This window comes from Alligator mississippiensis, chromosome 1 (assembly GCF_030867095.1).
Source record: "Alligator mississippiensis isolate rAllMis1 chromosome 1, rAllMis1, whole genome shotgun sequence".
NCBI lineage: Eukaryota > Metazoa > Chordata > Crocodylia > Alligatoridae > Alligator > Alligator mississippiensis.
Genome location: NC_081824.1, coordinates 268,129,696 through 268,156,146, shown reverse-complemented (window position 1 = coordinate 268,156,146; position 26,451 = coordinate 268,129,696). Strand labels below are relative to the sequence as shown.

The following is a 26,451-nucleotide window of genomic DNA, read 5'->3' as shown; positions in this document are numbered from 1 at the left end:
TTCTGCTTATAAGGGCAGTAAATTTGTTCCCATACCAGTGTTTGTAATAAGGTGCAGTCCTGGGTCACAAAGCACCTGAGCTGCTGTATTTTGGCTTTTAAACGAGTTGAAGGTCATTGGGAAGCTACAGCTCTGAGGCTGGGCAGGAGGTTTTATGAGCTCAGTGATTAAGGGAAAGGAGCAAGTCTCTGAGCCTCCAGCAGAGAGAAGGCTGTAGCACTGTTACAGTCGCCATTAATCAGCCCCTTTCCCCAGCGTGAAGTCCTGGCCTCCAGAACGCAGGGGGAGGTTGCCGCACAGATTGCTTTAACCCCCTCACCGCCAAATCTGTGCTCTACTGCACACAAGCCATGTTATATGCAGCTTTTTGGAAGAAAGGGGCTAAAAATGGGGAAGGGATAGCTCTATGCACAGCAGGATTTAAATAAGAGTCCATGGCAGAAGGAAAATGGCATCCTACCTGGATCTGAGAGGGGCACTATTCATACCACCAGCCTTGCTTCCTCCTTTACCCTTCTGTCAGGTATTGTGGGCAGCAAGCAGGCCTGGTTCAAGTGTCTAGGATATTGTTCTGAAAGCTTACCCCAGGCTTGGACCTCCAACTAAGAAAGCCAAGAAAACTAAGTATCCTTCTGGGAGCCTGTGGCAAGTAATATCTCCCTTACACAAGCATAAAGAAAACATTGCTGGAACAGGAGGATCACAGAGAAGAGGCACAGCACAACTGGGAAAGCCATCATGAATAATCCACAGCATGCGGACGTAGCTATGGAGTAAAACTCCCACTGCTTAGGTGCCCTGGCAATTGGCTTAAATACAATATTCCCTCGTGGCTCTGAGTGTCTCATGTGGAAGTGTGTTCCTGCAGTGATCGTGTTGTTCCTTCTTGCACCCCACTCTGCACTTCACTTAGTATTTATCAGCTGAGGTTTGCAGAGTTGAGAAGTCAGGCAGATCTGCCTCCAGCCCTGAAAGGAAGTGGTGCCTAGACTGCTTCTGGGGGGGGATCTGTGCACCGGCTTCGCAGTAATGACTACAGCTTATTGATTCCTGACTGAAGAGGGGGTGCATCTCAACAACTTCTCTTATCACAACCACTGCCCTCTGCCACTTCACCAAGTGGCAAGTCAGCACCATCACTTCTCAAAAGCTGCCTCTCAGTGGCACGAGCTGTCTCTGCCCTGCCTTCTTAGAGAGAAGGGGAAGGAGCCCCAAATGCAGCCCTTGCAACCAGGGATACGCTCCAACCCTTCTCCCTTACTGTTTCTCCCTCTCTTTTTGGCCTTGCCTGAAGGTGCCAGGCTGTGGTGATGGTGAAGGTGACCATCCCTAGCGCTACGACATTGATAGAGCGCTTCATTCCTACACTGTCCCAGGACTCCATGAGAAAGGAAGCACTGCTCACCAGCAGGAGCTGGATCTCCAAGTAACACTAAGGGGCTGGCTTCTCTCTTCTTTCACGTAGCCCAGAACAGGCTCCCCTCCCCATTGATGGTTTCAGCCTGACAGCTCCTAATAAACCAAACTTTATGAAGCAGCCTCCAGAGAGCTCCTGGTTGCTAATTAATGCTCTAATGAAGAGCCTGGCTGTCTTGTTTGCTCAATGGCTTCCAGGTCAATCAATCTGTCAGGGCCAGGCTCGGGAAAGCAGCAAGGAGCCTGGGACTCCTGGAGTCAGCTGTGTTATCATCATACCCCCAACCCCCTTCACACACGCACACTTCCCTTTCCACTGTTCATTACTGTCAAAACCCAAGAAGGGGGGAAATTTACAGAGGTGATTGCAGCTCTTCCTCCTGTGCCTGCTACAGGATTAGTCACGAAAAAGCAGACAGGAATTTGCAGGAGTTGGGGGTGGAGAGGAGGCTGGGAAGGGCAAGAGACAAGAATGACATGGGGTGGGGGGGAAGGAGGGGAAAAATCAATTCATCCATCTGTGGAAGAAGAGGCTGTTGTACCTTTACTAGCAGCTAATGGCCCACACTTATCAAAGCCTCTGTCCCCAGTAAAGCGGTGTGAAGGGCATGTGCAGATGTCAGGAGTAAAGGGAGACCATTAATGATTTTGGATTCTTGTGACCTCTGCATTCAGCTTGCCCCAGCAATAGTGCTCTATCATCACTTTCATTGTGAGGTCAGTCTGTCAACTGCAGATGGATTGATAGCAGTGTGTATTTCTGCTTTTCACCTAAACTAGGGGTCTGTAGCATACAGTCCCCTGCCCCCCCCCCCAACCTTTCTGCTGCCAGGTATATCAGGGTTTTTAAATTATTCTTCTTTTGGCTTCCTCAGAAGCATTGGGGCTTGGCTGCAACGTGCCCCCCAGTTTGCACACTCTTGACTAGAGTGTGCAAATGCTCCTGCTGGAACTTAAGCCTGGAGGCTCATGCTAGACGATCTTGCACCTCTGCTCAGGGTCAGACTGTTTGTCACATTTGGAATCAGGAAGGAATTTAACCCATGGTCATATTGATGCAGACGGTGGGGGGTTGTGCTTTCCTCTGTAGCAGGGGGGAAAGGGGGCCCTTCCCTCTTCCTTGGATCTCTTGAGTGCATTACCTGTGGCAGGGTTGAGTGCATAGTTTTATAAACAGGTAAGACAAGATTTGTATGGGATGGTCTGGATAGGAATGATCCTGTTCCAGGTAGGGGGTTGGACTAGATGACCTCCAGAGGTCTCTTCCAGCTCTACTTTTCTATGATTCTATAAATCCACAAGCTGTGGGAAAATCTGGATTTTTTTATGAATCTGTACTATGAAACACTTCTTGATGCTTAGGTTCTTACAAAACACCTCATCCATGAGCTGCAGAAGAAACGTAGGTGCAGTTATGCACCCAGGCCTGTGAAAATGCCAACACTGACATCAAGCTACTGTAAACCTTCATGCCAAGAATCGCATTCAAATGTCCTCATCTGTACAGTCTGCAGCACAGCCACCCCTCATGTGCTCGACTCCCAGAGAAGGTCTGCTGTCCTTGCCTAACACTTGCAAACACATCACATCTGCAAGCTGCTCAGAAATGTGGCACTCCTCAACAGCCCATGACTCAAAAAAACCCATTTGGCAGGAAGAGAAAGTCAACAAGACAATGGGAACAGAAGAAGATCTCCTTGCATCTAGCCAGAGTCTCGCCTCACCTCACCCCACCTCAGACCTACAGCACTCGCCTCTAATTTTACCCACTTGTCTCTCCTACTCCTGCAAGCAGAAAACCAGGTCTGGACAAACTTCACCTTCAGAGCTGTAGGAAGCAGTGCAGGGGAGGGTTTTCCGCATCTCATGCAAACTGACCCAGCATTTCTGACTGAGCCAAGAGATCAGTCCAGCGTGAAATGTTGTCAGATAGTAGGAACATAGTTGGAGTTCAAGAAGAACCTCAGAACCCTACTCTGCTCCACCTGGAGGGATTCAGGTGCAACAGAAGTTCTGGGCATGGGCTCCCTAGGGATGCATCTGATCTGCTGGACAGCATGGCAATGCTGTTTGGGGGGGTTACCCAGCATCACCTTCCCAGCTGCAAGGAGCTAGAGTCATCCCTTGGCTATGAGTGTGAAAAGGAAAAGATGGTGACCGAGAATGGAGAGAGACAGAGAGCAAGCAGCTCACAGGCTGTGCCTCTGGGGGAGAGAGCCCTTGTTTCAACAGCAGGCAAGATGCAGTGGCAATAGGACATGTCCAAACAAAGGTAGAGTTGGAAATAAAGTCCACTGCATGCATTCAGGTCTTACTTTAAGTTCTGACAGAGCTCCAGAGCCAACAGTTAAGCCACATGTTGGCTTTGAGGAAGGGGCTGATATGAATTGGGTCTTAGCTCTATTGTTCTTTCCCATCCTCAGTATAATGCACTCAGCAAACAGGAAACAAAAGAAGTCTTTGAGAATTGGGAGTACTAGCAACACGGTCAGGACACTGGAACTGCCTTATTGGATCTGTACTGGGTCATTCGAGGCCAGGGCCCTGTCTAACAGATCCAGATTGGATTTGAACTAAAAAGTGAAAAGCAACAGATTCTGTTACACAGCTAGGCCCCTTTGATCTCTTTTACTGGAGGCATCGAGTGTCTTAACCTGCCTGAATGACAAAGGGGAAATGCCAGACCATTCATCAACATTGGCAATCCCATTACCACCAGGCAGTGATACTGGTCCACTGCTGTGTCACCTGTACCAGTTCTTGCTGCCCTTAGGTTTCTACAGAGATCACCCAACCAGCTAATGGAATCATAGCACAAGACAGGACTGCTCCAGGCAGCGTTTAAGGAGAATTTCTGTGCATCGTGTCTGAGAGGTTGCCTAGGGCAGGGAAATGAAATGCAAGAGAGCACAAAACTATCACTGGAAGCTCAGAGAGAGTGGAAATAGAGAAGGGACACACCCTCCATCTCCTAAAAGGGCTGCCAAGCCACAAAGGCTCATCATCAGAGGAAAAGTTAAGGCTTGTATAGAGGCAGCTGGCCAAGAAGAGTTCAGGGCTCCTGTAGGTTAAGAGGAAGGGTGGGACACAAGTCACAGACACACCTCTCATACAACTGTTAATGGTGCCTTGTGTTGAGGAAAAGGAGGATGCTCTGGCATGCAAGCCTCCAAATGGCCTTTGAATTGCCCCACCCTTTACTCTGACAGAGGGATTCTCTTCCCGGAAGGCATTAGCTGGTCTTCTCTTACATCTACAGCTGAATTACAGAGAAGGGTATTATACTAGGTAACTAGTAGGGTGAAAGTGCTAGACTTTAGGAAAGCTGATTTCAATGAACTCAGGTGATTAGTCAAGGACACACTGCAGAGTAGGAGTTTTGAAGTGATGGGAGCCCAGGAAGGGTGGCTGTGCCTTAAGGAAACGATCCTTCGGGCACGGAGGAAGACGATCCCGATGCGAGGAAAAAGAGGGAAAGGAGCCAGGAGGCTTCCTTGGCTGACCAGAGAAATCCAGGGCAGCCTGCAGACTAAAAGGGGAGCATATAAAAAGTGGAAACGGGGAGAGATTACCAAAGAGGAGTATACCTCCTCTGCTCGCACTTGTAGGGAGGCAGTTAGACAGGCCAAAGCTACTATGGAGCTGAGGATGGCATCCCAAGTAAAGGATAACAAAAAATTGTTTTTTAGATATTTAGGGAGGAAAAGGAAGGCCCAGGGTGGAATAGGACCCCTACTAAATGGGCAGAAGCAATTGGTGATGGACAGGGGGACAAGGCTAAACTCCTCAATGAGTTCTTTGCCTCAGTGTTCCTAAGTGAGGGGCAGGACAAGGCTCTCACTGGGATTGTAGAGAGGCAGCAGCAAGGCACCAGACTGCCATGCGTAGACCCTGAGACGGTGCAGAGTCACTTGGAGGAACTGGATGCCTTTAAGTTGGCAGGCCTGGATGAGCTCCATCCGAGGGTACTGAAGGCACTGGCCGACATCATTGCACAGCCACTGGTGGGAATATTTGAATGCTCGTGGCACACGGGCCAGGTCCTGGAGGACTGGAAAAGGGCCAATGTGGTCCCCATTTTCAAGAAGGGGAGGAAGGAGGACCCAGGCAACTATAGGCCAGTCAGTCTCACCTCCATCCTAGGCAAAGTCTTCGAAAAAATAATCAAGGCTCACATTTGCGAGAGCCCGGCAGGACAAATTATGCTGAGGGGGAACCAGCATGGGTTCGTAGCAGGTAGATCATGCCTGATTAATCTAGTCTCTTTTTATGACCAGGTTACAAAATGCCTGGACGCAGGAGTAGGGGTTGATGTCGTATACTTAGATTTCAGGAAGGCCTTCGATACGGTATCCCGCACCATACTGGTGAACAAGTTAAGAGGCTGTGACTTGGATGACTACACGGTCCGGTGGGTGGCGATTTGGCTAGAGGGTCACACCCAGAGAGTCATAGTGGATGGGTCGGTATCGACCTGGAAGGGTGTGGGCAGTGGGGTCCCGCAGGGCTCGGTTCTTGGACCGATACTCTTCAATATCTTCATCAGCGACTTGGACGAGGGAGCGAAGTGTACTCTGTCCAAGTTTGTGGATGACACAAAACTGTGGGGAGAAGTGGACACACCGGAGGGCAGGGAACAACTACAAGCAGACCTGGACAGGTTGGACATGTGGGCGGAAAACAATAGAATGCAATTCAACAAGGAGAAATGCAAAGTGCTGCACCTAGGGAGGAAAAATGTCCAGCACACCTACTACCTAGGAAATGACCTGCTGGGGGGAACGGAAGTGGAAAGAGATCTTGGAGCCCTAGTGGACTCCAAGATGAACATGAGTCGGCAGTGTGACGAAGCCATCAGAAAAGCTAATGGCACTTTATCGTGCATCAGCAGATGCATGATGAACAGATCCAAGGAGGTGATACTTCCCCTCTATCGGGCGCTGGTCAGACTGCAGTTGGAATACCGCGTGCAGTTTTGGGCGCCACACTTCAAGAGGGATGTGGATAACCTGGAGAGGGTCCAGAGAAGGGCCACTTGTATGGTTAAGGGCTTGCAGGCCAAGCCCTATGAGGAGAGACTGGGGCACCTGGACCTCTTCAGCCTCCGCAAGAGAAGGTTGAGAGGTGACCTTGTGGCTGCCTATAAGTTCATCATGGGGGCACAGAAGGGAATTGGTGAGGTTTTATTCACCAAGGCGCCCCCGGGGGTTACAAGAAATAATGGCCACAAGCTAGCAGAGAGCAGATTTAGACTAGACATTAGGAAGAACTTCTTCACAGTTCATAGATTCATAGATGTTAGGGTCGGAAGGGACCTCAATAGATCATCAAGTCCGACCCCCTGCATAAGCAGGAAAGAGTGCTGGGTCTAAATGACCCCAGCTAGATACTCGTCTAACCTCCTCTTGAAGACCCCCAGGGTAGGGGAGAGCACCACCTCCCTTGGGAGCCCGTTCCAGACCTTGGCCACTCGAACTGTGAAGAAGTTCTTCCTAATGTCCAGTCTAAATCTGCTCTCTGCTAGCTTGTGGCCATTGTTTCTTGTAACCCCCGGGGGCGCCTTGGTGAATAAATCCTCACCAATTCCCTTCTGTGCCCCCGTGATGAACTTATAGGCAGCCACAAGGTCGCCTCTCAACCTTCTCTTGCGGAGGCTGAAAAGGTCCAGTTTCTCTAGTCTCTCCTCGTAGGGCTTGGTCTGCAGGCCCTTGACCATACGAGTTGCCCTTCGCTGTACCCTCTCCAGGTTATCCGCATCCTTCTTGAAGTGTGGCGCCCAGAACTGCACGCAGTACTCCAACTGCGGTCTGACCAACGCCCTATAGAGGGGAAGTATCACCTCCCTGGACCTATTTGTCATGCATCTGCTGATGCACGATAAAGTGCCATTGGCTTTTCTGATGGCTTCGTCACACTGCCGGCTCATGTTCATCTTGGAGTCCACTAGGACTCCAAGATCCCTTTCCACCTCTGTGCCACCCAGCAGGTCATTCCCTAGGCTGTAGGTGTGCTGGACATTTTTCCTCCCTAGGTGCAGCACTTTGCATTTCTCCTTGTTGAACTGCATCCTGTTGTTTTCTGCCCACTTGTCCAGCCTATCCAGGTCTGCCTGCAGCTGTTCCCTGCCCTCCGGCGTGTCCACTTCTCCCCATAGCTTTGTGTCATCTGCAAACTTGCACAGAGTACATTTCACTCCCACGTCCAAGTCGCTGATGAAGACATTAAAGAGTATCGGTCCAAGGACCGAACCCTGCGGGACCCCACTGCCCACACCCTTCCAGGTCGAGACCGACCCATCTACCACGACTCTTTGGGTGCGACCCTCTAGCCAATTCGCCACCCACCGGACTGTGCAGTCATCCACATCACAGCCTCTTAATTTGTTCACCAGTAAGGGGTGGGATACCGTATCGAAGGCCTTCCTGAAGTCCAGGTATACGACATCCACCCCTCCTCCTGTGTCCAGGCGTTTCGTAACCTGGTCATAGAAAGAGACTAGGTTGGTCAGGCACGATCTGCTCGCCACAAACCCATGCTGGTTTCCCCTCAGCATAATTTGTCCTGCCGGGCTCTCACAAATGTGAGCCTTGATAATTTTTTCAAATACTTTACCAAGGATGGAGGTGAGACTGATCGGCCTATAGTTGCCCGGGTCCTCCTTCCTCCCCTTTTTGAAAATGGGGACCACGTTAGCCCTTTTCCAGTCCTCCGGGACTTGGCCTGTGCACCATGAGCATTCGAATATTCCCGCCAGTGGCTCTGCAATGACGTCGGCCAGTGCCTTCAGCACCCTCGGATGGAGCCCATCCGGGCCTGCCGACTTAAAGGCATCCAGTTCTTCCAAGTGACTCTGCACCACCTCAGGATCTACGCATGGAAGTCTGGCGCCTTGCTGCTGCCTCTCTACAACCTCAGTGAGAGACTTGTCGTGCCCCTCGCTTAGGACCATGAGTTAGAGTGGCCATGGTCTGGAATGGGCTCCCAAGGGAGGTGGTGCTCTCCTCTACCCTGGGGGTCTTCAAGAGGAGGTTAGATAAGCATCTAGCTGGGGTCATCTAGACCCAGCACTCTTTCCTGCCTATGCAGGGGGTTGGACTCGATGATCTATTGAGGTCCCTTCCGACCCTAGCATCTATGAATCTATGAATCTATTTTGGCAACCATCTATTATCAAGCCCATTCTGCAGGGAAATCATCTATGATGAATATCACCAACCCAATCTTAGGAGCACCCCAGATAATTGGACACTTATCAGAGGGCAGGAAAACAGCAAAGAGCTCAGTTCAGAATGAAAGGATTACAGGGGGTAGGGGGAAAGGTGGGAAGAAGCAGGGAAACTGGGGCAGATAATTGTGGATGGATTGCTGCAGTCTCAGGCTATAGGTTGTCACCCAGTTCTTCCAAAGGAGCAACACTCCAGATGGGGATAAAGGGAGGGGAAAAAAGCACTAGTAAGGAGTCTCACCTCAGAAGGAATGTGAAAGGAAGTGTGAAAGCACTGAAGAAACGTATAGGGTGTTTATACATGTGCTCCAGGAGGGAGGGCACTTTAATTAGAGTGGCTCTTGGAAAATGTCTCGGCTCTGAAAGTCTCACGTGTATCAGCATCCCTGTGCTGAAAAATGGTGGTGGGGGCATTTTAACTAAAGGTCATCAAACAAGCTTTAGTTAAAGCACCCCTGCTGCCATTTTTCAGCACAAGGATGCTGATACACATGATGCTGGAGTCTGCTGGAGTGCAGTAATTACCGTGCTCTAGCAGATGCGACTGAGTCTGCTCTGACGTGCTGTAATTACAGTGCATTGGAGCAGCCTTGCTGCACGTGTATTGATGCCCTAAAAGCCCAACATGAGCCAAACTTTTCAGAAGTGACTAGCAACAAAAGGAGTGCAGGGGTCCAACTCAAAAAAGTCTGACTTCCTGAATGTGGGTACCTTGCATTTCTGAAAATCAGCACTTCCAACTGAGTGTCCAGCAGTTTAACACTCAGAGGGTGGGTATCCCAAACCCACTTCTGGAAACCTTTTGCAAAGATACAGAGGCAACACATTAACAGAAAGAGCATTACTCACAGAGATGTGAGGGCTTGCAACAGAGAGTGTGTGCAGTGCTATGATAACTTGACAGTTAGTAGCAGTGGTGGCAAGATCCAGGAGCAGGGGTGTGCTGGACTAAGGTACAGGAAGAGATGCAACAGTTGGGGAATAAAAGGTGGGAGGATGTGTACCTGAGAAGTAGGAATAGCAATGTGAGCAATTTGCAGATCAGAGATGGCTTTTTCCTTAAGTGTAAATAAGGAGACAGCAATGTTAGTAGTTCTTGCTGGCCTTCTGCCTAGTCATACCTGTCCTTTTACATACTTGCCAAAGGACTTTTCTGGAGCCACAAGCATGTTTTCAGGGGGTTTCATCTCTTCCCTTTGGGAATTTTAGCCAGAAAGTGAATTTAGTCCTTTTACTTTCATGAATTCTTAATGTACAGTGAAAAGCCAGAAGCAGCACAGGCCCAGGCTCTCCATATCATCCCTTTACATTGTCATGCCCAACCCACTGACGTCCTGGCCCACAGCCTCCTGCTACCGTTGTACTAGATACAGCTCTTACCAGCAAATGTCAACTGCCTTCAGAGCTCCATTTGTTCCACTCACAAGCCTACCAGGAAGAGCAAAGTATCTGCCACTTACATTAGTGTTGTACAGGTTTTGAGTATCTTTTCCTTGCAAGACAGATGACAGACAAGACAATATAAATGCCATCCTCCACCCAGAGGAAACATCCATAATGCAGATGGATCCAGGCCAACAGTAACTTGGCTTGGCTTGAAAGATGAAAGTGCTGGATGTTAGATTCCCGGCACCACCCGCAGGATGCAGCACCAAGGCACTTACCTGGCCGCAGGACTCTGATCTCTAGAAGGTTAGAGATTCTGTCAGCCAGTCGTGTCCAACTGCTGTTGTAGTTCTTCCGCCACAGTTCAGCCACGCACTGGTATTTCCCTGCCTCTGTGTCGCTGGCACGGCTAATGCTGAGGCGCACGTTATTGCTAGACTCTGCTTTCTCGATGGCAGTGCGGGTCCGGAAGCCCATGTATCTCTCTCCCCACTGGACCCCGCCATCCCGAGTGAAGGTGACCAGGTCGTGGAATTCTGTGCTGCCCGCTGGCTGGAACCGCCATGTCACTGAGACAGGGACCCAGGATGGGTAGTGTGGTTTGATGATGCACTGTAGGTCAAATGACTCATTGTAGGTCACCCCGGGAGTGCGGGATATGGCTGTGACAGCAAAACCAGCCTCTGAAGAAAAAGACAAACAAAAGGAAGGCTTTAGAGAATTGGCAAAGCTCTGAAAGAGGAGGCCTGGCACAAAGCAGTTAGTAGGCAATGGTCTGAGCAGTAATTCTCCAAGTATGGCCCAGGAATACTGGGACCGTCACATGACGCTGACTCTCCCAGTTCCTGATTGTCAAGTCACATTAAAAGTTAAAACGTCAAACAGTACTTGAAAGCAAACACATAACAATAGCAAGAGTCTGGATAGGCAATTCCCAAGCTGGCTACAGATAGGTTATTTGGTTCCCAGTAGGTGGAAAGATAACACCTGAAACCCTAAATGGAAGAGAAGAATCTCCTCTAGCATGAGGCCACTTCATCAAAATGGTCTCAAGAACCCTGCTTGCCAATGTTGTTCTAGCAGAGGTCTGGGCCACGTAATGACTGAAAAAAATAGGTTAATTTTGGGAAGTAAAGACTCTGGAAATGTGTTTAATGAGCATTCATGAAAGGAAAAGGTACCATATTAATTGCCCATTGCAAAATCTCTGCATCTTATCACTGGAGGAGTTCTAGCAGACACAACAGCAACCATTTGTTCCCCAGGAAAACATGCTGTCAGTCCCTGCTCAGAGCAGAGATTGCAAGCCTGAGAAGTCTGGTTGAACTGCCTCCTCAGGACAAGATAGTTTTGTGAAGTATGAAAGGACTTTTCTTGATGACCACACAAGAATCAGATTTAAGTTCTCAGGCCCTCAACTCTCCAGATGTACTCACAGAAGCCAGCATGTTTGTCAGTTCTGGATTAAAGGGGAACAACCCTGGTTTAAGAGAGGAATAAACTTTTTTTTTTTTTTTTTAAACAAATTGGTAGATACAAAAAGCACCGAAGCAAGCCATGCATATTGCCGGAAACTCTGTACAGGCTTTCCCTACACTTATGCCAAAACAAGTTGATCCTGGCCAGGAGATGACTTACTAGTCTGACTCCAGAAGTGCTCTGCACTCTGTTCTGTCAACATACACATCACAAGATAGTCATTTCCCAAGTGAACTCCTTGGCTACCTCAGACCCTTGCATACAAAAAAGCTTCTGATATCTCTGGCATCAGATATGGCCTCTGATTTTTGATTGGTTATGGAACCAGCACTTTGAAAGTGTTATGGGTCCTGAAATAATTTGTACCAGTTTAGCTAAAATGTTTGTGACCCTGGCAGATCACAAGTGATTAGACCTTAATTTGTGCAGATAAGAATGTGGATTTCATCAAACTGACTGCAGTATTTTCTGCAGCGTTTTCCACAGCAATGAGTTCCTGCCCCTTTTTTAGCACCTTCCTTTTAGCATCTCAAAACACTTTAAAAACATCAAGTTGAAAAAAAAATATCAAGCTTTGCACAGAAGGTCTGAAGTTTTCTCCACTAAATTTGATTGAGCTCTGCAGCTCCTCTTAGTTATAAATGCAAACTGTTTGTACCCTCAGGAATTGCTGAGACCTTGCTGGGACAGCGAACTGTGGTGGAAGGATGGGTATCTTTTAGTTATATTTTCTGGAACTACTGGGAAGTTTCACCCAGCTAACTGCCAACAAGAAAGAATGAATGAGACCATTTAGAAGCTAGCCACTCCAAGAACCGCCCTTGCTTCCATTCCATGCCCCAACCTTCAATTTTGAAATTAATTTAGCTGCCTGTCTCACAAAGCTACAAAAGATACAGATTAAACGACAGAGCTAGGCTGATTTATACTATATGAAATTCCACCGAGAGAGGGGCCTTTCTGATTTACACCCACTTAGAATCTGGCTTTAATTCTTGGTAATTTAGGATTCCTACCTACTTTTAGATGGCATAAAGCAATGATTTCCAGCTCAAGACAAACTACCCTCTAAAATCAGGTCAGAATTGAAGGGAAGGAGGCGGAGGAAGCAAAATGCTAATCAGGATATGATACAATTTTAAAATCTGATCTCTCACATGTTGCCAGAACTCATGATAAATACTGTGTAAGCAGTGGAAAGCTGAAAATCTACCTCAGCTTTCCAGCAGCACATACCAATTGTTTATAGCTCTGGCATTTTGCAAAATTATCAGGCTTTCAAGAACAGTGACTGGTTCTTCAGTCATCCAAAGCATTTGGGCACTGGTCCAGGACTTAATATAGCAAAACTGGGGCTAGTTGAGTCTAATTTGCAACTTACGCAGTTCTCCAAATGCCTTCCTCTAAACTGATGTAGTTTACTGTATTTAAAAGAGAGGGACCCTCTTCACTGTTAGAATAGGGCACCAGCAGCCAGGGCTCATGGGTATAATGCCAGTGCAAATAACAGTCTCCCTGTGTGGCCTCCGGCTAGTTGCTTATGTCCAGCCTGCAGCCCCTGTGGACTTCTGCTACAGTTACAGGCTCTCCGAATTTCTGAGAGTCCGATCCTCAGCCTCCCTCTGATTCACTTACCCCACCAGGAGAGTGGAAACAGTATTCATCTGGTCTACGGAGATGCCAGGAAGCCTAAGGTGCCACAGGAGAAGAGTTAACAATCCTACTACCCACCCCCTTTTCCTGACACCAGTCTGAATGAGATGCTGCATTCCTCCAGCAAAGCTACCACTGCAATGCCTACTGGCATGGTAAGGAGGATGCACCTATTACAAGCATATTGGGATCACTGCCTTCTACTCTAGCTCCGTGGTTCTCAACCTTTTTAGACCCAAGGCACCCCTTGTTTGTCTCAAGGCAGACCTCCATAAACTTCTGTGAACTGACTGGAACCCCATTTAAAAAACGAATTTATTTATTACAGTGCTTACCTCCTTTCAGAGGACAGTGGCCAGGAAGAGACAAGCCTGAGCCTGCACTTATCTCCTCACACCTCCTGGCATCCTTCCAAGATCTCAGAGCCCCAAGGTGCCCCCAGCACCCTGAGAATCAACTGAGAATCAATACTCTAGTGACTATTTCCAGAGCGCCACAGAATAGGCAAAAGGGTCTGAGACTCCTTTCCACTAGCTGGACTAGTCCTCCTAAATGAATCCCCTAGAGAGCTGGAAGATGCCGAGCCACACTGCACAGATGCCACGACACCTCCATTACTCACCCAGAGCAGTGATGGATACAGGCATGCTCGTGTGCCGTTCCCCCACCATCTGCCACTCCCCGTCCAGCATCCGCGTCCACTCAGTCACACGGCACTCATAGTGGCCTTCATCTGCCTTCACACTGTTGAAGATCTCCAGAGTGAAGGATCCAGGCCGCACCTGCTCCATCTGGATGCCCCCAAAGCTGCTGCGCTCTGTGTAAGAGGGGCCTGGTTGCAGTGTGCCATCCCGGTCCAGTCGCACAATTTCACTGCGCCGGTTCTGCTTGTCCACGAGTTGCCAAGTGACTGAGAGGCGACTTTGGGCCCCAAATCCTGAGCGCACGTTGCAGCCAAAGCGCAGGCTCTCCCCCTCCAGGACATTGCTGGCGTTGCTGGTCACCTCCACAGAGATGCTGGTCTCTAGAGAGACAGGAGAGAAATGTGTATGCACACAGGCGATGACAAGATTTGCCACTTTTCAGTATACAAGGTGGACAGAGACTTTTTCCAAGGTCAGGTGCAGAAAACTGCACACACGTTGGATAGGTGCACATATAACTTATGTATGCAAAAATGCAAAGTGGGTCCGTGGCTAGCGTGTTGCCACTGGGGTCTTGTGTGCACAAGTAAGACTGAAAATCTGTCCTGCCACTGCTTGTGAAAAGCCAAAACATCTTACGGTCACAGGTCCAGGATAATATCTCAGAAAACAAATGGTTCTGAAAGTAGGTGTGTTGCTACTGGTGATGTATAAAGCTGATAACAACTGGTTCTGCCAAAAAACTTCCAACCCAATAGACTTTCAGTCACATAATCCTGATTACCATTTTGCCATTTCCAACTCTTATACAATGTTAGCAGGAGATCTCACAAGCCTCTGTTACTACTAATAATACTAGTGTTAACTACCAGTGATTTATATCAGCAGAAAACTAGGATTTTGAACTTTCCAGAGATAAAGTTTTAAAGGCTTAATTTTCAGAGGTGCTGAGCACTGGTAACCCCTCTGTTTTCCATGGGGATTGTGGAATCTCAGCAACTTTTGATTTAAAGAAGTCACATTCTGCGGTTTCTAAAGCTAGAGGTTTATGAGATCTCAACATATGCTACGTCTCATAATTTTTTGGTCGAGAAGTGCTGCCTTTTAAGGCAGCCATCCAGTGCAGGGCTTCTGGCTAATGTAATTTTTAATCCCAAATGAATGAGAGACTACACTAAACAACTGAAGAATTACATCTGTCCCTTTACTTCAGGGGAAAGGGGAGAAACGGCTTTGCAACAGACCGTATTTCACTGTGAAGTTAACAAACGGAAGGACAATATTACACAAAATCCTCTCTCAGATATTCCTTTGTTTGGTCAATACTTATCGTTAGGCTAACTTGAACCATACTTGCGTAGCTTGTTACGGCTAGGTTTAGAGAGAAACAGCGAGACAAAAAAGAACGAATGAATCAAAAGGTCCGCCTCATCTCACCCTGTTGTTTCTGCATGTACCACATCCCCTTTGAGAAACTTGAAAGGCATGCGAATAGGGGGCAGACAAGAACATTCTCACCAGCGCTGGCTGAGTGAAACACCCAAGGTTTGAGTTAGGTCCCTATGCTGATGCATGAATCTTGGCATGGGAAAATGCAATCACTGGTTCTTTAAAGCCTGGAGAACAACCTCTCTGATTAAGGAAGAGCTTCTGGGATAACTCTGCAAGAGCTGCCAGACAGCAGTGCCTGAGCAGCCACTGAAACATTTCAACATGCAGGCTGCTTCCAGGATGAGCCAGCAACCACTGTCAGGCTAGCAGCACTCCCTGTTGAAGTTTTGCAAGGAGGATTAGCAATTTAAAGCCCCTAGCTCCCTGCAACACAAAGTGAAGAAAGTCAGGCAGGAATAATGCCAACTTCCCACTGGCCTTAGCAAAAATCCCAAGCTCTCATCCCTGGTATCAACCAGACACATTACCAAGGTTAGGACCATTTTTTCCAGCCCAGGAACTATGGCTCTTCCCCACCAAAAGTTTTCCCTGCTGGGCTTTTAACTCTCATTCTTCCAAGCAGGAATTAGTGCTTCCTCCTGCTAAAATCCAGTTTTGGTTGAGCACAACTCAGCACCCCACGGATGCCCTTTCTCTACTTACTGAGGGGCAGGACCAGGATGGGTGTGTTCTTTGGTCTCTTGCTCTCCTTATCGATGAAGTCCCCAGTCACGGTTTTTTCCCGCTCAGTCACCCGGCAGTTGTATTTGCCACTGTCCTCCAGGCGGAGACGGTAGATCTTCAGAACAAACACATTGTCACTCTCCTTGGCCACCTTGAGCTGCCCCAGGGCCTCACGCTGGGCAAAGTCATTGTTGAGCACAGGCACAGCATTGGGCCCAAGGCTGGCAATCAGAGAGCTGTTAAAGGCCCAGGAGATGGAGAAGTAGCGCTCGGGAACGTTCTGTGCTTCCAGGATGCACCTGAACTCCACTGGCTCGCCCACTGTGTACGTCCGCTTCTCCGTCTCCAGTCGGACACTGAACTCTTTATCTGGGGAGACAAGGACCCGTACACACCCATGTCATCACAACACTGCTATGGTCAGAAGAGTGACTCTGAAAAATAATCCAACACCACTTACCCCTCATGTGAAACCGTACAGATGCCAGCTCGTCTTTATGACATTGTTGGAAGTGGGAATTACTCTTATTTTAATTCAGTAGGCACTGCTGCCTCCCATTCTTACTCAGAGTATCTGGCACTTTTGTGTCTCTCGCTCACATATGGTGAGATGGTGAGCAACAAGCCCATAGTCACTCTCCCTAGCTCAAAGTCAGTATAGGCATTTTAAACTGAGGATCCAGTAAGGTTATGGGACACTGACTTGGAGGAGTCTATTGTGCTCCATGCTTCAGCAGCTTTGTCAGCTCAGTTTCAAATCAGGGTCTGCTGATAAAACCAGATAGAAAGAGTCCATTGAGGTTTTCAGATCCTAGACTAGCACATAGAAAAAATCTGACTTGCAAATGGTTCACATGCAATATAAAAATCTTTGTCGAATTTGGCAAATTTATTCTTTCAGCGTCATTCAGTCTAACTGCCTTTTCTGAAGATACAGTTGTTAGGTGTAGGTCCTGAAATGTGTGCTTAAGATATCTGCTAAATCTCAGGCTTAGTTTTCTGGCAAATCAGCCATTTCAGAAGAAAGGGAAGAGCAGCCCTCAACCATACTCCTTCACAAACAAGAGTTCCCCATGGTTACTATTAACTTCTATACATGTACTACGGGCCTAGAAAAATTAGTAAATGACTCAGACCCTATTTAAGGGACAACCATCTCCATTACATTTGACTATAATCCTCAAGGTTGTATGAGAGCATTCTCTTGCAAGTACCATTTGTGAACCAAGGGCATTTAGCAAAAATATATGGGAGGTCATTCTTAATCATTGTTTCTCAGCTTTGGAGCTTCCTCTTCTTTGAGGTCCATCAGAGCCTGAGCCTCGGCATCTTCCAGAGGCACTGAAAGGCCTACTTGTTTTATCAGGCTTGTAGTGCCGGGGTTAAGTTTGAGCTATTGTTTAGGGAACTGTTTTATCAGGAACTATTTGATTTAAGTATTTTATCTGATTGAATTACTATCTTGTGTTATTGTAAGCCACCCTGCGCCCTTTTCTGGGGAGGGCATAGGAATCATGTCAGCCTTTCTGTCAGAAATAAATGTGTCACAGCCTTTACAGCGCAGAGCTCAATGTCATCTTAAAGCATCTTTGGTTCCTGAAGCACACTTTGGTTCCTAGTTCACTACATGTAGACCCTGGCATTATGCAACAAACAGACTCTAGAAGACCATATGCAGGGTATTGGTGCCTCACCGTGGGGCACATACATACAGTTCAAGGCACTTTCTCTAGCTCAAGGCATAGAAGTACCAGAAAGAAATATAAAGGAGGCCACGCTACAAATGGCAGAAGGGACTGTTACTGCAAAGCCAAAGTCTGACTGGTGAGATAAATGCACTCCTGTGGGTGAGGGCAGTACCTCAAGACAACCCATAGACGCATGCCACCTGCAATATGAAATGGTGGGCACACTAACAAGGTACCATGAACTAAGCAAAGGCAGGGATTTACAGCCTGTCAACTAACCATACACTGCCTGTGTGTGCACCTTTTCCCTACAGTAAATGAGAGCTAATCTACATGGTCAGTAGAGGGCCAGGAGGTGGCAAACTACCTCAGATTAGCTCTCATTTAGTACAGCAGATGACCATGAGCATGGGCAGTTACAGCAGAACAGCTGGTGTGCTGTAAATACTTTATTTCATGGTAACTTGTCCATGTGCCCATGCCCACAGCGTTAAAGGAGAGCTATTATATTACATCTAACCTGTCCTTCCCATGAGCAAAGAAGATTATTTTGGAGGCCACTTATAGCCTGCAAACATGTCACCTTTGTGCTGCTATACAAATCTTTATGGCAGAACAAAGCAAAAGCAAACAGACATCCCTGCTGTTTGTCACGCTGGGACTATGGGTGACATTCATTTTGCCTAATGAAGAGGTTCAGCTGCGCTAAGACACATCCCAGCACACTTGATCCACTTCATTTGGAGATGCCTGTCTATAGCGTGGCTGCCTGCGGTTCCACCAAGCTAGAAACCTCTGAGGCTGTCCTAACCAATGAGCACTAAAAGAGAGCAGCCAAGTCCCAGGATCCTTCATGGCTTCCTCCAGTCTAGTACTAAAGAGTGACATTGGTAGCAAGACTTCCATGACTGTTCTCAGGAGACTATTGTATACACAGGCAGACAGACTGGTCACTTGCAAGTGTTTCCCCATCTAATACCTTCAGCCCCTCCCAGCCACCTGTCCAAACAGCAAAAAACCTCAAAGATACTGACCGGTGGCCTGGACATGGACGATGGTGCCCTCTGATCGCTTGCGGGTCATGGCGTACCAGGACTCGTCAGGATCCTGGATCCATTCGGCTGCCTCACAGTAGAACTCTCCCTGGTCTGACGGCTGGAGGTTGTAGACCGTGAGCTTGGATGTCGTCTCTCCTACTTTGTCTAGACGGATGTCACCGGTAGCCTGCCTTTGCGAGTAGGTGCTGCCTGCCCGCAGGACGAAGTCGCGACTAAGGGAGATTACTTCCACAGGAGGCTCGCCTGCTTTCTGTCGGTACCAGGAGATGGAGAGGTGGCTGTGCTGGGCCGTGCTCTTGAACACCTCGCATTTCAGCTCCAGCGAGTCACGCTCCACTTTGTTTAATGTCTGTGGAAGCGAGGTCACCCGCAGGGAATCTGGAATAACTGCAATAAAAAGAATGGGGGGAGGGAAATGAACCTCAAGTGTTAATGACATGAAACCTCTGCACCAAGGGAGGAAGTAAGAGCTGGATTCTTTAGAGCAGCACTGGGGAGAGGGTTTATATTTACAGTTATAATGAATCATAAACATCAGGAGCTGGAAAGCCCTATTAGGCCACATCTAGTCCACAGAACGGCTCCTCTCCCTAGAGCCCTGGGCCAACACAGATTGTTCCTGACAGTATATTTTCTAGTGCTTTGTTAGACTACCACTGCACACCCCAAGCTATGACACAGGGCCTTTCATCACATCTCTAATGTAATCAGTGCACAGATTAATAGATCCCATTTACAGTCAAGGTGTTCATCTCACGCAGCCTACACATTCCTCCTCTTCATTTCACTTTACTCCTAGCCAGGTACCCTTGGTCTACCCATAACAATTCCTCCTTTCTCCTTGGTGTCGACATCCTTCAAAGCCTGGCAAGTCCCTAGTAGGGCCTTTTGCCCCGTAGTCGCTGGCCAAACTAGACAGGTGGAACACCTTTAATCTTTTCTCATAAAAAAGTCAGAAAACCAAATTTCTCTCTCCCTTGTCTAAATCCTTTCACATTTTAATGAGCTCCTTAAGCAAAACAAAGGAATTTAGCGGAGAAAGCCTCTTTTGGGGGCAGTAGTACAACTGCAGATTTGCCAAATGTTCGCTTCTGAGATGCATGAAATCAGGCAACTGGTACTAAAACTACTGGGTAAAGGTTGAGCCTGTTACCACTAGTGAGGTATAGATAACGCCCATGTGCCCCACAAAAAAAGAAGAGTTCTTCCTCTCTTCATTTCCAAAAAACCAACCAGCCACAAGGAGCAGGCTTGATGGTCTCTTGGACCATCAAGTCCTGTCCCCTGCATTAGAGGGCAACTGTTTACCCAAGACATCCCCAAAATCACCACTTCCAACCCCTTACACAGCTACAAGGCACAACACTTGAGCAACAATACTGTCTTACAATGCACCATTACTAAAAGCAGGGGAGATGAGGGCCCTGCCACTGCAATTACAGGGGAGTAACTGCTCAATATATGTTCAGAAGAACTTAGAAAAAGGACCATGACCTAGAGAGGAAGGCAATCCTCCCTCCTCCAAAGTCCATACTAATTGACTTATGGGTAAAGTTCCTTCCTGCCCCTAAATTTGGTAATTGTGATAACCAATTGGTGAGACTCTCTACCCAGGAAATTCTCTGTTTAAAGTACTGATAAGAACATCAGTGTGCCCCAAACAACAAAATCTCCATGGCCAATGTACCAGTGCTTCAGAGGAAAAACCAAAACAAAACAAACTGTCAGCAGCAATTATGAGGGGGAAAAATCCTTCTTGGCTCCTATAGGCCACCAGCAAAAGCACAGAAACAAGGAACTGGCAGACACTTACTACATTGCAAGACAAGATACCTCTATACCCCAACATGTGCATCTGATTCCATGTTGCACACACCAATTGTTGAGCCCCTCCATACCAGCCCTTCCATAACCTTATCCAGTTCAATTTTAAAAGTGATTCAGGTTCTTTGTCCTGCTACTTGGCTTAGAAGATCATTCCAAAACTTCACTCTTCCGATAGTTAAGAATCATCATCTATTTTACAATGCAAATATGCCCATAGCTGTTTGAGCCTGTGCTCATTATTCACTTACGTACTTGTAAAGGATGGTCATATCCCTTTTCTACATCTGTTTTGTAAGGCTAACTAAAACAAACTTCTTGAGGGGGTTTTTTGCACAAGAAAAAGTGTCCATTCCCTTAAACATCTTAGTGGCTCTTTGAAATGACTCATCTTTCTTGAACAGCGGTGACCAGAATTGCACACAGTATTCTGAATGGAGTCTTACCCAGGCTTTGTATTAGTGACCTCCTTGTTTCTACTGACAATACCCTGCCTAATACACCCCTAGCTGCTCATAGCCATCCTATGCTAAAACTGACCTAGTTCATCCAGGTCTCACTTTTCCTCCATTGTCTCCAGTCTATGCAACCCCATTTTACAACCAAAGTCCTTGCTGCTGGTCCCCAAGAGCATGACTTTGTGCTTCATACCGTCAAAATCGATACCATTTCTAATGTTCCATTCCACAAGATTTTCTTTCTGTATTATTGCAATCTGATCCTCTTTCATGTTAGCAATACTCAACCTCCAGCCTTATGTTATCTGCAGATTTCATGGCGATACTTCTAGCTCCAGAACCAAGCTGGCTGACAAAAACATTAAACAGAGTAGGTTCTATGATCAACCCCTTAGGAACACCACTGGCTACTCCTCTCCGGTAAGATAGCTCACCTTTCAACATAACCCTTTTAAACCAACCCCTTATGCATCTTACGATCCTGTCATTTCTAGTTTGGTCAATAATTTTCCCAGCAGGCACAACATCAATAGCTTTCTTAAAGCTAGATAAATCAAGTTCACTGCATTCCTCTTATCCAAGAAGTCTGTTATCTTGTCACAGTGATATTAAATTAGCCTGACACAATCTTCCCTGAATGAACTCATGGTGCGCTTTGTCCTGTTTTCTTCTGTTTACCTCCATACCTTTGATTATTCTTTCCTGCATCATCTGTTCTAACACCTTACACACTACCGAATTCAAGCTAACAAGCCTGTAATTGCCTGGGTCACTCTTTCACCCTTTTTTAAAAGCAGGCACTACACTGCCATTTTCCAGTTACAGGCTACTATCCTTGAGTTGAATTGATTCAGTCAAGATCCGTGCAAGAGGAGTTGCTATTTTGTACTATATTCCTTCAATATTTTAGGCTGAAGATTATCTGGGACCCCCAAGTTTTGTGACAGAAGCAATCAAAGTTTTGCTTCCATTTCAGGTTTCCATAATCCAGTCCTTATTCCACTGTGGTACTGCTCCCCCACAACAATGTCCTCAACACTTTCGATTATTGGGCCATACTTAGGTTGTCCACCCCATCTTTAGCCTATTGTGCCTCCAACTGACTTACTTTTCATTTGCATGATCAAAGAAGCTTTTGCTATTTGATTTCAATATTCTTTGTGAGCTGAGCAGAACTAAGCCTTTGGCCAGTCTCGCATTATTTTTGTATTTCTTGAGTACTGATAGGTTTTATTTCTTCATTGCCTGTACATCTTCTGCTTATTTTTAAAGTCCTGTTTGAGGTGCTTGTTGGAATATGCATTACCCAAGTCAGGAACTAGAAAAGATAGTTAAGAAATCAGGCCCACATTTCTGTGCCACAGATAGAAAGTCCCACTGCCAGAATCCCAGAATCTGACTACATATGCGCATGTTTCCTGCACCCTCTTTGCCCTGTGTCCCTTCATGGAGAAGTCTGGGTGACAGTGAATGAAGACAAGAATGGGCTTTGAAGGGGTCATGGGCAGATCCAGGATTCTGAAAAGGAGCGGGGGACAGAATGTGTGGCACATCATCATATGACACACATTTCTCTAGTTAAAGAGAAACTAGAAGGATTACCAATAGCTAGGGGGCTAGCACCATATTATTCAGCTTAAGGCCAGAGCAAAAACAAATATAACTATTGGAATGTGTATGAATTTGCTAGATTTTATATAAAGTTTTTAAAAAAACACAACTAGGCAAAAACCAGTCAAAATAGTCAAAAGAGATTGTATCATTAGCTTGGTAATCATTATAGGAAAATGTACATCTCTTACTCAGATTCACAAAATAAAATCTAGTCTTCTAGAGTGTCATTAATGCCTGTGGAGTGGAGAGAGAGTAGCAGGAATCAGATGATAAATGAGCCATCAAATCAGCTGACTCCATCAGTGCTGCCTGAATAGAAATGCTGCGACCGCTCCTAGGCAGTTGGTTTTAAAGTTTGGATAGAGCAGGAATCAAAGGAGAGGGGTGCATCTGCACTAGTGCATTCCCCCTGGATCTACCCCTGGCAGGGGCAATGCCAGGACAAATAGAGGGGGAGGAACTGTAGCAGCTACTTATTTTTTTTAGAGAGAGAGTATATTCCAGGTTGATGGAGTCCTTTAAAAATGTCTTTCTGATCGGAAAAAAAACCCCAAAAACAAAAAAAACCCCAACATCCTGAACATAAACATATGCAAATTCACATAGCATCATCTTCCTGAATCAAGGCATGCCAGCATTATATCCATGAGTTAACAGACAGACAGCATCCATGACTATGGCTGGCCATAGCTTTTTCTAAGAACCAGTACAGCATCATTAATACACCTGATCATTTTTGCCATCATTACAGAGAACCCTTTGATAACTAGAGAAGCTGCCAGGAATCCTATTTAATTTAGCCACTGCTCCAGCATTGAGTTGCAGCAGAGGCAGACTCTGGAGATATTAATGGCCAAGGACTCGGATAAAAGATGGAGAGAATAAAGCAGCAAGGCAGGAGGTCAAGGAAAGAAAACCTCTCCTATCTAGCAAGAAGGATGCCACTGATGTCACATCTATTGAGTATCTAGTAATCAGGGCCTGCTCAGAAACTGGAGCCATCTCCAAGCAGGGAGAGCCACTGGGGAGGAATCTTTACTCATCAGATCACTGCCCCTGGACCTCACTGGTAATGCCTTCTTCTCTCCCCTTGTCCTCCTTGCACTATTTTCTCGCTCACTAGCCTGGCAGGTTTCTCAAACTACAACCTGCCCCTGTAGGAGCCCTCCTCATTATCCTAGGAAAAACCATCACACGTTTGTTTTTCCCTTCCCTTTCCTTTTCCAGAAATGACAGTGGCTGACTGCACCTAAAACTTTCTTACTCATGACTCTTGCATGATGAGATTTAAATTTCTCATTTAAAACCTATCTGAATAATTTCCAGAGCTGCTCAGCTCTTGCTCTCTGCCCTGAAGCCAAGGAGCTCTTATAACTCTTTTCATATTATTAAATTAAATCTGATCTTCATCTTGCTCAAGTCTTTTCCCTGCTGAGCTTCTTCAAAGGCAGATCTCTCTGCTACACCAGCCTCTGTAGGATTCTGCCCAAGGAGCAGAAATGATACACGTGACTCTTCCCTCCGCTAACTAGGAACACAGCAGTACCCCAGTGTGATTGCTTCCTCTAGACCACGCATAGCCAACATCCCACAAGTGAAGCTCTGCCTCCTCCCCAAGCCCTGCTCTCATCCCCACACCCCAGATGTGCACCTGATAGTTTGTGCCCTTGGGACACTGGAACTGGAAGCCTGGCGGGGCTCGAGCAGAACGGAGCTGCAGAATTGGGGCAGGATGCCGCTGTGATACAGGTCTCACTGCCAAGAGCCAGGTTAACCCTTTCCTGGCCACACAACTGCCAGTTCTATATAGCAAGTGAGGATCCAAGCCCCTGAATTCGGCAGCAGCTGCAGAGCCAAGGAAGGGTTAGCTTGGCAGTGACACCTGATGACACTTCTTACAGCAGTGTCTTGCCCTCACTCTGTTCACATGGCCTGAAACTGCCCTCCTGCCTCTATTCTGGTCCCTCCTTTTACTGAGCACCCAGGGTTCATGTACCCCACACAGCAGCTGTCCATGTCACTTGTGGCACAAACGCCATGGATAGGCCACCCCTGCTCCAGATCCTTCATAGACTTGCATCTCTTGGTATCAATGTACTTCCCCATCACTGTGTTAAGGTAGCTTTACAGATCCTACACAACCACCTTCCTGAGTCCCCAGGCAGCTTGGTCAATGTGGCACCTGCTGCTATCCCACAACCCTGGCTGTGAGTGAAATACTAGGCGATTCCCCACACCAGAGCAGACATTGTGCCATTTGGGCCATTCTCTTCCTTCAAGCCAAAGCAGCCGTCCCACTGATGACAAGCTCATACAGAAGGTGGGGCCAGTTTGTAGGCTTTCCATTAGTAACCACACTTGAAGTGGCTGTTGCACTGAGCATATCTCAGCAGGGAGAGGAGAGCATGGGTTATGTACAGATCTGACACTATTTTTTGCTTATTAAACCATTATTGCATGCTGTCACAAACTGGCACACACAGTTGTGCCAATCAGGCTCAAAACTATGTTCCAATGTGTCATAATTAGGCTTGCATGTAAAGGGTGTTAACTCAATTTATGCAGGCTGCTGGAGAGGCAGGCTGGGGGGGCGGGGGAAGAGTGGGGGGGCAGCAAGGACCAAGAGAGGAGTAGCTTCCTGAAGGGGGACAATTCTGTTCTGTAATTTATGGCAGAGTGCCCAGCCACTTTCTTGTGTAAGCCTAATAACATCACCACCCTATTTAGATGAGCTGGGAGGTTATACAATCTCTGAAGTTATTTCAAGCTGTCTGGTAATGGAAGATGATGGCACTGCACTGGTTTGGCAATGGACTACCCTCAGCAGTCATCCTTATGGCCACAAACCCTAGAAATACCCTTTCTAAATGAATGCTTGATTTCTGCAGAACCAGATCCTAAGGACCAGATAAAAACTTCATTTTGCCTGGACCCTCATAGCTTATAATTTGATACCACTAGCTGGTAACACTGGGTGTATCCCTGGCGCACTTTGGAAGAGAGAAAGGTGGAACCACTATTCTGAGACAACCATAAAGGCACTGTGATATGCCAAGTCTCGGGGGCCAAAGGCACAATTCGTTGGGATTAATATACAGTGCAATGTGTGTTAGCTCTAAGGAGTGGCCTACAGCCAGGTCCACTTGCTGCATCATCTAGATTCCAGGCTCGCTTGGAATTCATAATCTTTATTAATTAGAAGGGTGTAAGAGACCAAAGATATCATTTATCTAATAAAAAGGAGAACACTAGCTGTGCAAGTAACAGAAAGAATAATAAATAGGAGATTCTGCAATGTCACTTGTGAAAGTCACTTTCCTGAACATGACATCACACTCAGAGAGGCACTTCAAAAAGAACTGCATTTCAAGCCAGTTTTCAGGCCCACATTTGACACAGGGAGACAAAGAAACCATTTTACTCATTCAGCTTGACAGTTAAGTTCATGCTGTTGCTTCAGACATGACCTGGCTGACTGGAACCTGGGTCAGCCTAGCCTGGCCATGAATAGCCATATTGCAAAGCCACATCTGAATTACTGCATCCTCCATACAGCTATATTTATCCATGTTTATGATACGATTTCTGGAGACACTTCTCCTGTTACTGTGCTCCACAATAAGGTGAACTACTCCATGACTTTAGCAGTGAATCCCAGTGAGAGCACTTGTCTGGCTTTTGGGAAGCATGGGAGGCAGGAGGAATTGTAAGAAGCTACTGGAGTATAATCACCCTCAAGTGGTTTTGCAGTGAGGGTGCAGGCTAAGTGGGAATGTTATTAGCCCAAGTAGAAACCTCATGGAAAGTTTACCCTACAGCCCCAGACAGGACAGTTAGTCCAGGCTCATAGTGCTACCAAATTTGGGAGGGATTGGAGCTGAGTTTAGATGG

At 47.0% G+C, this 26,451-nt stretch overlaps 1 protein-coding gene across 3 annotated transcripts in view; it reads right to left on the bottom strand.

The window, feature by feature from the left end:
* IGSF3 (immunoglobulin superfamily member 3) overlaps nt 1-26,451 on the bottom strand; it is a 154,985-nt gene that overhangs the window by 32,824 nt on the left and 95,710 nt on the right. For 2 of the 3 annotated variants that reach the window (XM_014599138.3, XM_019476283.2), the window contains 4 exons: nt 18,641-19,051; nt 15,898-16,287; nt 13,782-14,183; nt 10,306-10,710 (listed from right to left, as the gene is read on the bottom strand). In XM_014599138.3, the coding sequence (XP_014454624.1) occupies nt 10,306-10,710; nt 13,782-14,183; nt 15,898-16,287; nt 18,641-19,051 (1,608 nt within the window). The remainder of the gene's footprint in view (nt 1-10,305; nt 10,711-13,781; nt 14,184-15,897; nt 16,288-18,640; nt 19,052-26,451) is intronic. The other variant, XM_019476284.2, reaches the window with a different exon arrangement.